Source organism: Crotalus tigris, unplaced genomic scaffold, assembly GCF_016545835.1.
Source record: "Crotalus tigris isolate CLP2741 ecotype Arizona unplaced genomic scaffold, ASM1654583v1 scf7180000020588.15403103151:6194809, whole genome shotgun sequence".
Classification (NCBI taxonomy): Eukaryota; Metazoa; Chordata; class Lepidosauria; order Squamata; family Viperidae; genus Crotalus; species Crotalus tigris.
Genome location: NW_024098092.1, coordinates 4,974,573 through 4,987,276, shown reverse-complemented (window position 1 = coordinate 4,987,276; position 12,704 = coordinate 4,974,573). Strand labels below are relative to the sequence as shown.

The following is a 12,704-nucleotide window of genomic DNA, read 5'->3' as shown; positions in this document are numbered from 1 at the left end:
TGTAAAATACCTCCTAAAAAACAGGATCCCTGCAGACTTTGCCCTGCAAAATCGAATCCTCCAAAGAGAAGAAGGTCAACATGGGGAAAAGTTACACGGTCGTGGTTTTTAACGCTTTTCCCAAAAGAGGCGCAACGCTTTTGAGAAACGGAAGGAGCTCAACTGCGGGAGGCTGACCTTATCTTGGAGCGAGAAGGTAGCGGAACTGCCCGCCACGAGGAAGCGGTTCTTGATTTTTAGTTTTCCCAGGTTGGCTACGATAAGGTGGCTGGATCTGGAGCTTTCGGGAATAAGGAGCACAGGAGCTCCCGCTTCGATGTCCAGAAGAATCCTGGCTGCTTGTTGGGCCTGGTCCCTCACCTGGAGGAAGGAAGGACAGGTTTTAAAAAGAAGGTCATGGGTGATTTTCAAAAGTATCTCAAGGAGAGAAGACTATGTAGATTCTGTCATCCAGGTTGTGGTTGTCCCAAAGGTGCTTTTCTTTCTTTCCTTCCTTTCCCTTCCTTCCCTTCTTCTTTCTTTCCTTCCTTCCTTCCTTCCTCCCTCCCTCCCTCCCTAGCCAGACTCATTCAAGGCAACTCCTTGTGCTACACACCGTTTGTCCTTCAACGGCTGCCCTCTGACGGCCCAGGACATCCTGCAGTTGTGTAAAATGCTGGATGAAGGAGATGACCTCAGCTTGGAAGCGCTGGGTGTGAACGTACTGCACCGAAGCCATCCGCAGGCTGACACGCATGTCACACTCTCTCTGAAGGGACAAGTCCGGCCGGCCATACCTGGGGGGGAAAAGGAGACAACCAACAGGCTCTCTTTTTAACCAAATAGGGCTTAGGCTGGATCTTTGGTCAAAACAGAGCGGATTCCGGGCCTTTAGCAAGGCGAAGGCCGAGAAATCCGAAGTCGCCTTGTCAATATTTTTATCCCTGCTTTCAGAAGGAGGAAAAGGGGGCGCAAAGAAAGTCTTGGGAAACCATGCTAAGCTCAGGAAGCGGAGTAGGAGATGAATGGGGTGAGTGGATTAGAGGGAGGAAGGAAGGAAGGAAGGAGATGGGAAGGAAGGAAGGAAGGAAGGAAGGAAGGAAGGAAGGAAGGAAGGAGATGGGAGGGAAGGAAGAAAATAGGGATGGAGGGAATGAAGGAAGGAGAGGGAAGGAAGGAGATGGGAGGAAAGGAAGGAAGGAGAGGGAAGGAAGGAGATGGGAGGGAAGAAAGGAAAGAGAGGGAAGGAAGGAAAGAGAGAGGGAAGAAAGGAAGGAGTTGGGAGGAAGGAAGGGAAGAAAGGGAAGGAAGGAAGGAAGGGAGAGAAGGAACAAAAGGAGGGAGGGAGGGAGGGAGGAAAGAGTCTCCCCCTTTCCCCCCCCCTCCAATTCGTTTGTTAGCCAAAATGGGATCCTGGCACAAAACCCCGCTCAGTCCCAGGTAGAGAAGGTGATTCCGTCTCCTACCTGAGGACGTGAAAGATGAGGGCCTCTTGGCCGCTGGTGGTGAAGCGCTCTCGGTAAAGCTCCCCGTGGGAGGTCAGGTCGCTTAAGGAGAAACTTCCGATGCTTCCCCGAAAGGTCAGGTCGCCTTCTGCGAGGACAAGAGGGCCTGGGTCAGCCCCACCCACCCTTGAAACCCATCGCGGTTGGCCGAACTGTGATTTGTTGACTAAAAAACAGTCTTTGGCTCCGTTCACCAAGACGGTGTGGTTCAAGGAGAGGAATTTTTTACGGGATAGGAAGGACTTTGAAAACTGGAACACAACCCCCCCCCCCAAGGATGACTGGGACACAAACACACACCCTGCAGGTAACCGAGACTCACCTGCCGTTTCCAGGTGAGTGACAAGTTTGGAGACGTTCGCTTTGGCCAGTTCGTTGGTTGCCTTGTTCAGCACCATGGACAGAGAATGGACCTGTTCGGGCAGACAGCACCACTGGTACAACAACCATCACACCCATCATCCCCTTTCTTCAAGATATTGCCAGCCTAGTACAGATGACCCTTGATTAACCACAGCCTCACTTAGTGACTGTTCGAAGTTGCAACGTCACTGAAAAAAAGGGACTTGGGACCAGTTTTTCACACTTACGACCGTTGCATCACCCCCATGGTCACGTGATTTACATTCGGACGCTTGGCAACTGACTCACATTGATGACAGTGTGGCAGTGTCCCGGGGCCATGCATCCCCAGGGTCACGTGATCAAAGCTTGGCTGCTTGGCGACTGACTCGCATTTATGACAGTCACAATGTCCCTGGGGTCATGCATCCCCAGGGTCACGTGATCAAAACTCAGCCGCTTGGCGACTGACTCGCATTTATGACGGTCGCAGTGTCCCCTCCCACCCAGCAAAGTCAACGGAGAATCCAGATTCACTTCACAACCGGGGAACTACTTTTGACAACTTAACAAGGGTGGCAAGTAAGGTTGTAAAAGGGGGCAAGACTCCCTTAACAAATGTCTCCCTTAGCCACCCCAACTCAACTGTGGCCATTACAGCCGAGGACTGCCTGCCTTTATGAAATCAACCACGGCGTGGGGTAACGTCTCTCTGTACCTTCAGATCCAGTTTGGCGTTTACAGACTCCTCTGGCACCTCGTTGTCCGGCAAGGGATTTATTTCCGATTTCGTCGCCTGCTGGGCCTCTCCGCTCTGCACCTTCAGCCCGTGATTCTCGGCCGTGGACCCGATCCCAAAGAAATCCAGGATCACCACCCAGGTTTGCAGAGTGATCAGGACGTCCAGGCAGTTGAAGTCGATGTCCACGCTGCGGTGGGTCTTGCCGTAGCGCGAGGCGAACTCCGGGTGTTTCTTGTCCACCAGGAGAACGTTGACGTGCACCAAGGAGTCGTCAAAGTCGCTCTTCCCGGTGGGGGCGCTCAACTCTTTGGCCGTGGGGGACGGCGGTGGGGTCATGGGACAGCCCGTCTCGGCGTCCTCTCTGTGCTTGGGCTGAGAGGCGCACGAAGGCCGCTGGTAGAACTGGAAGACGTTGGGGGCCTCCTCCATGTGAGAGGGGAGAGAACGTGGCATCTCCGGGTACTCCACGTTGGAGACCAGCGGGCAGGACTGAGAGAGATACTCCTTGTGCGCCAAGTGGGAAGGTTTGGGGGCCCCGTGGGAGACCATGAGGTTCCTGTACAGGGAATCCGGGTTCTTCTCCAGGAGATCCTCCATCAGCAGAGAACGCAAGGCGATCTGGATGGACAAGGTCTGGGGATGGTCCTTGGAGAACTCCACGTCGAAATCCTGAAAGGTTAAGCTGACCAGGCCTTGGGCTCCCAGGGTAAGGTCGCCACTCAGCTGAACCTGGAGCTGGGCGATGTGGAACGTGGCTTGGAGCTGCGTGAAAGTTTGGGCCGCTCCCTTGACTGGCGGCAGAGATTGGGCGGTGGAGAAGCTGGAGTGGGTGAAGAAGCCGTTTTCCTTTCGGCCGAGGGAGAAATCGGCGCTTAGGCTCCGAAGCGAGGCGGAAGGGGAACCCAAGCTGGAGTAGGCGGGCGACGGGAAGCTGGACGGTGGCTTGGTCAAGTCCTCATTGCAGACAAGGTTGTCCAGCGTCTGCATCAGTTGCTCGAAGACGTGCTTGGCTAAAATCACCTGCGTGGTTTGCAAATTAATACCACATAATCAGTTCAAATTTTATGGACTATTTGATATATATATATTTCATGTTTATAAACCATGGAAGGCCACCACCCTCCTTAAAGTTGCTATGCCAATATCTGAGGGGCTGCCAGAAAGAAGAGGGGGTCCCACTTATTCTCCAAAGCACCTGAAGGCAGGACAAGGAGCAACGGATGGAAACTCATCCAGGAGGGAATTAACGAGAAATTCCCTGACAGGAAGGACAAGTTACCAGTGGAACAACTTGCCACCAGAAGCTGTGAATGCTCCAACACTGGAGACTTTTAAGAAGAGACTGGACGGCCATTTGTTTGAAATCGGATAGGGTTTCCTGCTAGAATAGGGGGCTTGTTTATTTATAAAACTTACTTATAATTTTTTTTTCATTTATACAATTGATTTATTGGTAGAATTTATTGCCCACCCACCTTACCACTCTGGGTGGCTTACAGTTACATCTTAACTGAAACGTAAAAAGTTAAAATCAAACCTTGCATCCAAAGACACATGGGGAGGGCAGGGGGGGAATGGGATCTGTTATTACTCAATCAGCCCCCTCCATTGGACTGATTTCCCCTCCCCCAGTGGAGCCCCAAGCCAACTGGCTCAATTCTGTTCTTTCTAAGTTCTTTCTCAGGGTCACTTCTGGGAAGAAATATCCAGCTTAGCTGCTTCCTCAGGCCGACGGTTCCTCGCGGTCGGGAGCGGAGGTGCAGAGAAAGGAAAGACCCTGCAGGTGTGTTTTACCTGCAGAGGGTTGACAAACTTCCCCTCGATTCTCATCAGGCTCGCAATGTTGACATCGTCGCTCAGAGAGAAGGCCAGCTCCGCGCCGCACTCAATGGGGATCTTTTCCAGGATGAACTGGATGGTGGCGTTGTTCAGGATGTGGAAAGCTGAAACGGAAGGGGACTCGCCTGAATGAAACGGGAATGAAACGTCTGCAAGGAATCCACCAAGCTCAGAGAGCACCAAGGACCCTCAACATTAAACAAATCCACTTGCCCTAACTCACTCTACCTGGATGACAAACCATTCTCACTGACACGTATCTTAAAAGTGGGCCAGACTGACAAACCCTGTTTGAAATTTAATTTCAATCCCAATTCCTTTGCAGGCCGATAAATCCGTAATTCTGACCGGACGCTGCAAGGCAGCCGGAGTCTCCCGGTTCGCTTACCTTGGCCTTTGTGTAAAGACTCAAAAAAATCGTGTCGAGTGAACTGCGACTCTTCCTGGTAGCCGCAGCTGGTGGGATTGCCCAATGGCAAGGGCAGAACGGGCCACGCCTCCGGCGGCGAGTCCTTCTTCCCGGCCAAGTGGCTGCAATTTAGAGAATACATCTTGATGTCTTTGATCTCCACCTGCAGGCGGTCGCTCCTCAGGTTGTCTTCGCCCGTCACAAAGTTCTGGATGGAGATCTGTCCCAAGTGACCCACCAGGAGTTCGGGGCTGCCCGGCTTACGGGGTATGGAGACCACGGGCGACTCGATCTTCACGTTTAAGACCAGCTTGATGGTTTCCGCCTTGGGGTACAGGGGAGCGGGCTCGTCCCCTTCGTCGTGCTCCAGGTTAAAGGGGTCTCTGGATTTGGGCGCCGTGTCGAAGAGAGACACCATCTCGCTGTACTCCGCCGTCTTGGTGGCCAGGACGGTGGTCACTCTGCTGGCCGCGGTCTTCAGCATGCTGCGGAAGTTCTCTTCCAGCTCGTCCAGTGACAGAGATACCTCCTTTAAGAACTTGGCCGAGTGGTTGTAATGGAGGGAGGCCATCTGGAGGAGAAGGGAGCACTCCACGGGGGACTGCTCCTGAAAGGTGAAGCTCAAGGCATCGGGGAGGCTACTGGCATCCTCAAACTGGGGAAAGGTGGGCTTGGCGTAGCCCACGCCGTACCGCTCCGTGTTCCCGATGCTGACCACGTACTGGTTCCTCACGTTGTCCTGGGTCAGGTCCATCAGATACAGGCAGCCCAGAGACCCATTCACCTCCAGCCTGCTGCCCATGGAGACGTTCACCTTGGTGCCCCCGATGCTGGCCGTGGCAATCTTCCGGCCGAACTTCTCTCGGTTGAGCAGGGTGACCGTCCGAAGCAGGAGGATGTTCAGCCAGTGGATCTCCACGGCCACCTCCGTGCTTTGGGAATGGGTGGATTGGAAAATCTCTCGCTCGTGCAGGGTCTTCTCGGCATCGGTCATTAGGGGCTGGGGGCTGCCGTCGTCCTTCTCCTTCGGGAAGGACTTCTGGAGGAAGCCGATGAGCTCGACGATCGTCTCCGGGTTCAGGATGATGTCCAGGTTGTTCATCTGGACCGTCAGCACCTGGAGGGAGCTGTCCAAATTCATCGAAGGGCACTCGGCGGTGACAAATTGGTATTCCAGCTTGATTAAGGACTCGTCTCGCTTCGGAGACACGCCTGAGAGCCTCTGGGACGTCAGGGTGAACTTCTCGGCGAGAGAGACATCCTGGACTAAGAGGGGCTCGCTAAGGACATTCGCCGGGGACTGAGCTTTGCTGTCCCGTAGACTCCCCGTCGGGACGTCAAAACTGAGGTTCTTGTGCGATGCCATCAGGAGGTCAAAATCGGAGCCATAGGTCTGCATGGTGTCGACCAAGAGCAGGCCGTGGACCGTGAGGGAGACCTCGACGTCGTAAGGCCTCTTCACAAAGTGAGCGTTGGTGCCGAACACCTTGAGGACCGCGATGTAGCGGCCGTTGCTCTCGACGGCCAGCTGCATGCAGTTGACCTGGAACTCCGCCAGGAGCAGCTGCGACTCCACCAGGACTTCTTTGGTGTGTTGTTCCACCAGGATGACGCTCTGGGTCAAGTTCACCACAGAGCTGTGCAGGCTTCCACGCTGCTCCAAGCCTGGAGGCTCTTTCCCGACCTGCAAAGGGCCCGGGGTTTCCAAGTCAGGGGTGGTCAGCCTGCCGAAACAGTTGTTCAAGGCCACGATTTTGTCCTCGTTGATGTGTATTTTCAAATCAGGGAGGTTCCCAGACAGGACAGCTCCGGGGTACTTGGGATCGGAAGTGTAGATCAACCGTCGCTCCAGCTGTAAATGGACGTTGAATTTCTCCACCATGTGGGTTGGGCCCACCTCGATGTCTTGGGCGTACTTCCAGTTGTCTTTCACTCGCCCCACCATGATCTGCAGGTCCATGAAGGACAAGGTGTAGGTCTCATACATTTTTTTGCTCATCAGGTGGGCTTGGAGTTGCTCTTCGCTAATTTCCACGCCCGGAAACTCCTCTCTGTTTTTGTCCTCCTCTCCAGTCAGGTGGGCTTCAGGAGGGGGGCTGTTGGGAGGGGTAGCAAGAGGAGTCTTGTATTCGTCGTCACTCAAATCGCTCAGCTCTAGAGACGGGCTGTCCGGACTCTTCTTTCTGTGCTCCTCTAGAAAATGAGGGTAAGAAATCAGCCACATGATCTTTGATAAACACACACAAGATACACAGGTCTACGACAATTCGCCATGATCAACTCACCACCGCCAACTCACCATGGCCAATTTGCCATGGCCAACTCATGGCCAACTCACTATGGCCAACTCACCATGGCCAACTCATGGCCAACTCACCATGGTCAACTCATGGCCAACTCGCTATGGCCAACTCACCATGGCCAACTCGCCATGGTCAACTCACTACAGGGCAATTTGCCAAGGGACAAGAGTTACACTGATATCGAAGAAACAGTGGAACAGAATCATTAAAGGATGCCAAAGGAGGGACAATATGAAATGTGAATGACAAAAATTAAAATAATGTTTTAAATAATTAAGTTGAATTGTTGGGACGGTCCTCTAGTGTGTTGTCCCATGGCCGTGGCGAGTTATCCCATCCCGCAGAGACACAGACTCTTTGATTGTAAACTCAGAGATAAATTAAGAGCCCACACCTTGAGAATTAGTAAGCAGCATTCTGCCCAAATCAATCACGACCAAAACAGGGTCTGAAAATTTGAAGTCGTCCGGGAAGATCACCTGAGGGGCAGAGATATCCAGGCAGATGGACCAATGCCTGCTTTCCTCCTAAAAGCAAGCAAAATGTAGTTATCTTTCGAACAGTCAAAATGATTCTCCAGGTACAAATCTCACGTTTAAAAGCACAGGCTTAGAAGCACAATAACCGTAAAAACAAATCTAGAAACAGGTTTACTAGAAGTGTGTATCCTAGGGGAACAAATTCAACAGATATACCAAAGGGACCAATTTTAATCAAGATTGTTGATTTTAATACACATCGAGTTGTCTTCATTAGATGTAAACGGGCACTTGAATAATCCGTAGTTTACTGAAGTATGACAAGCCTAAAATCGTGGTTTACAAATGAAAACGGCTGACTTTCCACAACTGGCTGAATCCAAAACCTGTATGGTTGGGATAGTATGATGGTCAAATCCAGCTTGTATTTTTCATATTAGAACAGAAAGCTGTTTAGACCGGTGTTTCTCAACCTTGGCAACTTTACGATGCATGGACTTCAACTCCCAGAATTCCCCAGCCAGCATGCAGGAATTCTGGGATTTGAAATCCACGCATCTTAAAAAGTTGTCAGGGTTCAGATACCCTGGTTAGGCTGTAGGCCTAATCTGTCTTCCAACCCAAAATGGGATTTCCTGAAGTCCTGGGTTTCAGGCAAAGACACAACCACGTTACAACTTGCAAAAAAAAAAAAAAAAGATCCCCACAGCGACACTCACAATAAAATCCCCGACAAGCAGCCGGTCGATGGTCTGGCGGATTTCAGCCTTGGTTTGCATCTTGAGCCTGTTGTACTGTCTTCTGGCAGCTTCGGCCACTCTCAGTTCCAGCTCAGACTGACATCCAAAACCTGCATGAAGGGTCACCAAGATATTGAGGTTGTGTGTCCAGCAGCGGTGCAAGAAGCAACGGATGGGAACTGATCAAGGAGAGAAGCAACCTAGAACTAAGGAGAACACGCCTAACAGGGAGAGCAATGAACCAGTGGAACTGCTTGCCACCAGAAATTGTGGGTGCTCCATCACTGGAGGTTTTTAAGAAGTGAATGTCTGGAACGGTCTAGGGTCTCCTGCTTTGAGCAGGGGGGGTGGACTAGAAGACCTCCAAGGCCTCTTCCAACTCTGTTAAGGCAATGGTCCTTTTCAGCCAGGTAGTTAAATTTCAACTGAAGTTGTTTTTTTGAAGCTTAAGTAAAAATCTTTATTTTTTGCTTACAGACACCCTGTCCTTTAGAATCACGCTAAGCCACATTTAAACAAGGCTTGTTCATACAGACTGCAAAGTGTGGCTTCTGAGTCACAACAACTGATTTTGCACAATACACCACCACGTCAAAACTTAAAGCATGGCAGTTTAAAGCATAAAGTTCACGGCTTAGCCTGAAAAAATGAATCTGGCTATTGTTGATTAGGAGCCAGAGACAGACTAAGCCCCCCTGCATTTGACAAAGGCTTCTTTATACCGTGTAATCTACGGTTTAACAATAAAACAAACCATTTCACTTAAACAAACAACAATCTTAAATCTCTGGGTGAAACCAATAAGGAAAACAACCTAAAATGTAAGAAGAAAAAGAAAAAAGAGATGGGAAAAGAAATAGACCAAGAAGGCTCACCTGAGGAAAGAACTCTGCCCTTGTAGAAAAAGTCAGCTACTTTCTTAATGGCTTGGGGGTTGTAAATAATATTCAGGGGTTGGGTGCTGACCTCCAACCGTCTCTCAAAATTGCTGCGAGCCGGGTTTTTCTCATACAGCATTTCAAAAACTGGAACAGCATCTTCTGCAGAGAGAGAGAGAGGAGGAAAGAGTAACTGTCAGCAAAACTCAGATTCTATATATATATAAAATAATAATAAACACATAATTCACTTGAAGAAATGGGGCAACAGGATTATACAAGTCTCCAGCATCATCCGGCAGGCGACGTCCAATTTTAAGCTGCTTTTGGAGGGCCTGGCGATGGCTGAATAGTTCAGCTGCTCTCCAAAATTAAAAACCAACCTGCGTAGCCAGACTGACTTTGAGGAATTTTGAGATTTGTGCTTTGCTTCCTTTTTCTGGGCAAAGAAGATGGGATCGATGGGATTCAAAGAGGTTGAACATTACACAAAGAAGCTGCAAAGTACGTATGTTTTTGGGCCGTTAAGACTAAAAGGCAGCCCTCTTTCTGTTCACATTTCACAAATGCCGGGACTATTTTGAACGGCTGCCAAAACGAAAATATTACCGCTGCTTTGGTTGCTAGTGTCGGAAGATGAGGTCTGGAGGCTGACGGAAGAGGCGCAGCCGACTTCTTTGAGCTAGGGAGAGAAAACAAAGAGAAATATAGATAGATAGATAGATAGATAGATAGATAGATAGATAGATAGATAGATAGATAGATAGATAGATAGATAGATAGAGGAGAATATCGGTAGCTCAGGGTTGAACTGCAGGGTCCTCGGTCCTCTCTGAGCTTGGCTGTTTCCTTGCAGACATTTCGTGGCCCAACTAGGGAACATCATCAGTGCTAGAAGGGGAGTGGGAATTTCAGGGAGTAAGAGGAGAAGGAGAAGGAGGCCTGTGGGGCCCTTGGTGCTCTCTGAGCTTGGTTGTTTTCTTGCCGACGTTTCGTGACCCAGCTAGCTAACATTATCAGTGTTAGTTTTAGGTTTGGGAACAGCAAAGAAGCTGCCTGCATGGCACGGAGTTCAACGTACCGGATTAGGGAAGACAAGGACTGGAAATATGGTCCCTTCGGTGGCTAAGTCTCGGACAAAGAGGCTTCCAAGCTGAACTTTCAGGAGAGAGGAATTCCTGCGAGGGAGCGTTTCCGCCAGGATGGTCACGCCTGAAAACACAGACCAAGCCAACCAGGATTAGGATGCCCTCAGTCCCGCCAAGGACGTAGCCCGTTAAGGGAGGAAAGGGGGCAGAAGAAGCCGTGAGTCAGAACAAGCCTTAGATGCCCAACAGATTCTCAGTTCTGTTCCAGGCAGTTCTTTCTGCTTGATGGTGTTTGAGTCCTCCGTCTCAATAGGAGAGCAGACGAGATACAAGGGCAGGAAGCAGAAGAGGGGGGAAAAATAAGAATATAAAGACAGGACTTCCAATTTCCTTTTGCAGCAGTTATAAGAGAAATGTAAATTAGGCCCTTACTCTGCGGCGACGACATTTTTTCTATTATCTCTCACTCTCTCTATTATCTCTACCTATCTACCTATCATTTATCCTTCTATCTGTCTGTCTATCACTTATTTTTATACCTATCTGTTTGTCTGTCTGTCACATTCTCTCTCTCTCTCTCCCTCTCTCTCTCTCTCTAAGACCAGCATCCATTTCACAAGAACAAAATGGGACCAAGCACCTGAAAACTGCAGCTGCATGAAGGCCTTCTCGCTGGCCTGTCGGCTGTTCTTCGCTGCATGCAACAGCGTGATGGAGCCACCTTGCAGCCAAAGGTTTAGTTTGACCAGGACGTGGTCCCTCTTGGTGAAGGTATTTATGCTGGAGACATCGGTCGCTGGATCAAAAAAATCATCAGCTCCTGGTTTGCGGGAAGAAAGTACCAAGGCGTTAAAAAAACTGAGGGGACAATAAGACAAACCCAGTTCGGTTTACGAAGCTAGTTATTAATAGAAGAGAACATTTGGGTTGAATTGGGAGGTCCTTGGTGTTCTCTGAGTTTTTCCTTTAGATGTTTCATGACCCAACCAGTGCTAGGAGGGAGACGGGTCTGCTCACAGAGCACTGAGGATGCTACTTAGTTGGGTCATGAAATGTCTGCAAGAAAAGGCCTCTTCAGTCAACGTACCGGTCATCTCCTCCTGCCGCCACTCTTCCGCGGTGTCCGAAAGGAGCTTTTCGATGGCCTTGGTTTCCAGCGCTTCTTGGGACTGGCTGTGCCAACCTCCCCATCCGGGGAACCAGGACTGGAGGTACCGCAGCATCCCACTGCTGCTGTTGCGGCCGCCTCCCAGGTCAGCCTCCGAGGTGGAATCCAGAAAATCGGGCTTCTTCGTGGTCTGTAGGGGAATAAGTGCACCCTGAGCCATTTTTTTTTAATTTAAAAAATAAGAATGCAATTAACCCGGACGGCACGGGCTTGCGACAAATGCGTTCCAACTCAAATACGCGTATATTTGGCTTAACTTCTGGTAGGGCCTCCTCGGAATTAGATTATCTTTATTGCCCTTGTGTAACTCACAATGAAATTAAGTGCACGCTGCACACAAGTCAAAACCACAAGAACGTACCTTATATTACGCATGTCCTTCACACTGCCTCTAATACTGCACTTCAATGTCGCGCTATACTGTGGTATTTAATATGGTTACAGCTCTGGGATGAAAAAAAACCTATTTTTCAACCTGTTTGTTCTTTGTTTTTATTATCCTGGACCATCTGACAGATGGTAATAGTTTTAAAAAAAAATTAAACGAGCTAGCAAGGGCCAATGCCGGCCATAAGGGCAGCTCTGCAAAATTTGGGCCGCCGTGCCACTCTCACTAGTGGCCAACCTCTAGTAACACCTTCGGTTCCTCTCTCACCTCAGCCAGTTCCTGGAACCGGTTGTAAACTACTTCCCGTAGGATTTTCAGCTCTTCAAACGCCTGCTCGTCTTCGATGCGTTCCATTTCCTCCTGCAGGTAGAAAACAGAAAACCGTGAGGGACTGCTAAGAGATTGCAGGCAGTCCTTGTCTGAACGATGGCCACCGTGGCCAGGGATTTTGGGTTGTTAAATGAGAAATGGGTTAAGTAATGTTTTGCTGCAATGCTTGTGTCAAAAACGACCATTAAGTCGCATTTTTCAGTGCCAACGAACGGTTTCAGTTGTAATCGGCGAGGGCCCTTCTGAAGGAAAACCACAAATGCTGGCTTAACCGTCTCAGGATGCTACAGGCTCTCATTACCTGCTCTTCCTCCGAAAGCAGCAAATCCTTCAACTTCTTGTAGTACAAATCTGTGTATAAGACTGCATCGTGAGCGCGACGCAACACAAATTCCCAGGAAGAACGCTTCTTCTGCTCTCTGATCTCGGCCAGGTGGGTGTTCAGGGCGAAGTGCCACCATTCTTGGCAGCTGGAACGAGCCAAACAAGCAATTGTGGTTAGGTTAAGGCCCCC

The 12,704-nt window shown here is 50.0% G+C and overlaps 1 protein-coding gene across 3 annotated transcripts in view; it reads right to left on the bottom strand.

Annotated features, from left to right (window-relative positions):
- Window positions 1–12,704, bottom strand: part of VPS13D (vacuolar protein sorting 13 homolog D) — a 61,371-nt gene that overhangs the window by 42,694 nt on the left and 5,973 nt on the right. For all 3 annotated transcript variants that reach the window (XM_039367519.1, XM_039367520.1, XM_039367518.1), the window contains exons 10-25: window positions 12,492–12,660; window positions 12,128–12,220; window positions 11,392–11,602; window positions 10,945–11,124; window positions 10,298–10,428; window positions 9,826–9,898; window positions 9,214–9,378; window positions 8,318–8,448; window positions 7,514–7,646; window positions 4,796–7,009; window positions 4,363–4,511; window positions 2,545–3,588; window positions 1,807–1,897; window positions 1,446–1,572; window positions 596–776; window positions 178–360 (exon numbers count right to left, since the gene is read on the bottom strand). In XM_039367519.1, coding sequence (XP_039223453.1) covers window positions 178–360; window positions 596–776; window positions 1,446–1,572; window positions 1,807–1,897; window positions 2,545–3,588; window positions 4,363–4,511; window positions 4,796–7,009; window positions 7,514–7,646; window positions 8,318–8,448; window positions 9,214–9,378; window positions 9,826–9,898; window positions 10,298–10,428; window positions 10,945–11,124; window positions 11,392–11,602; window positions 12,128–12,220; window positions 12,492–12,660 — 5,275 coding nt within the window. The remainder of the gene's footprint in view (window positions 1–177; window positions 361–595; window positions 777–1,445; window positions 1,573–1,806; window positions 1,898–2,544; window positions 3,589–4,362; window positions 4,512–4,795; window positions 7,010–7,513; window positions 7,647–8,317; window positions 8,449–9,213; window positions 9,379–9,825; window positions 9,899–10,297; window positions 10,429–10,944; window positions 11,125–11,391; window positions 11,603–12,127; window positions 12,221–12,491; window positions 12,661–12,704) is intronic.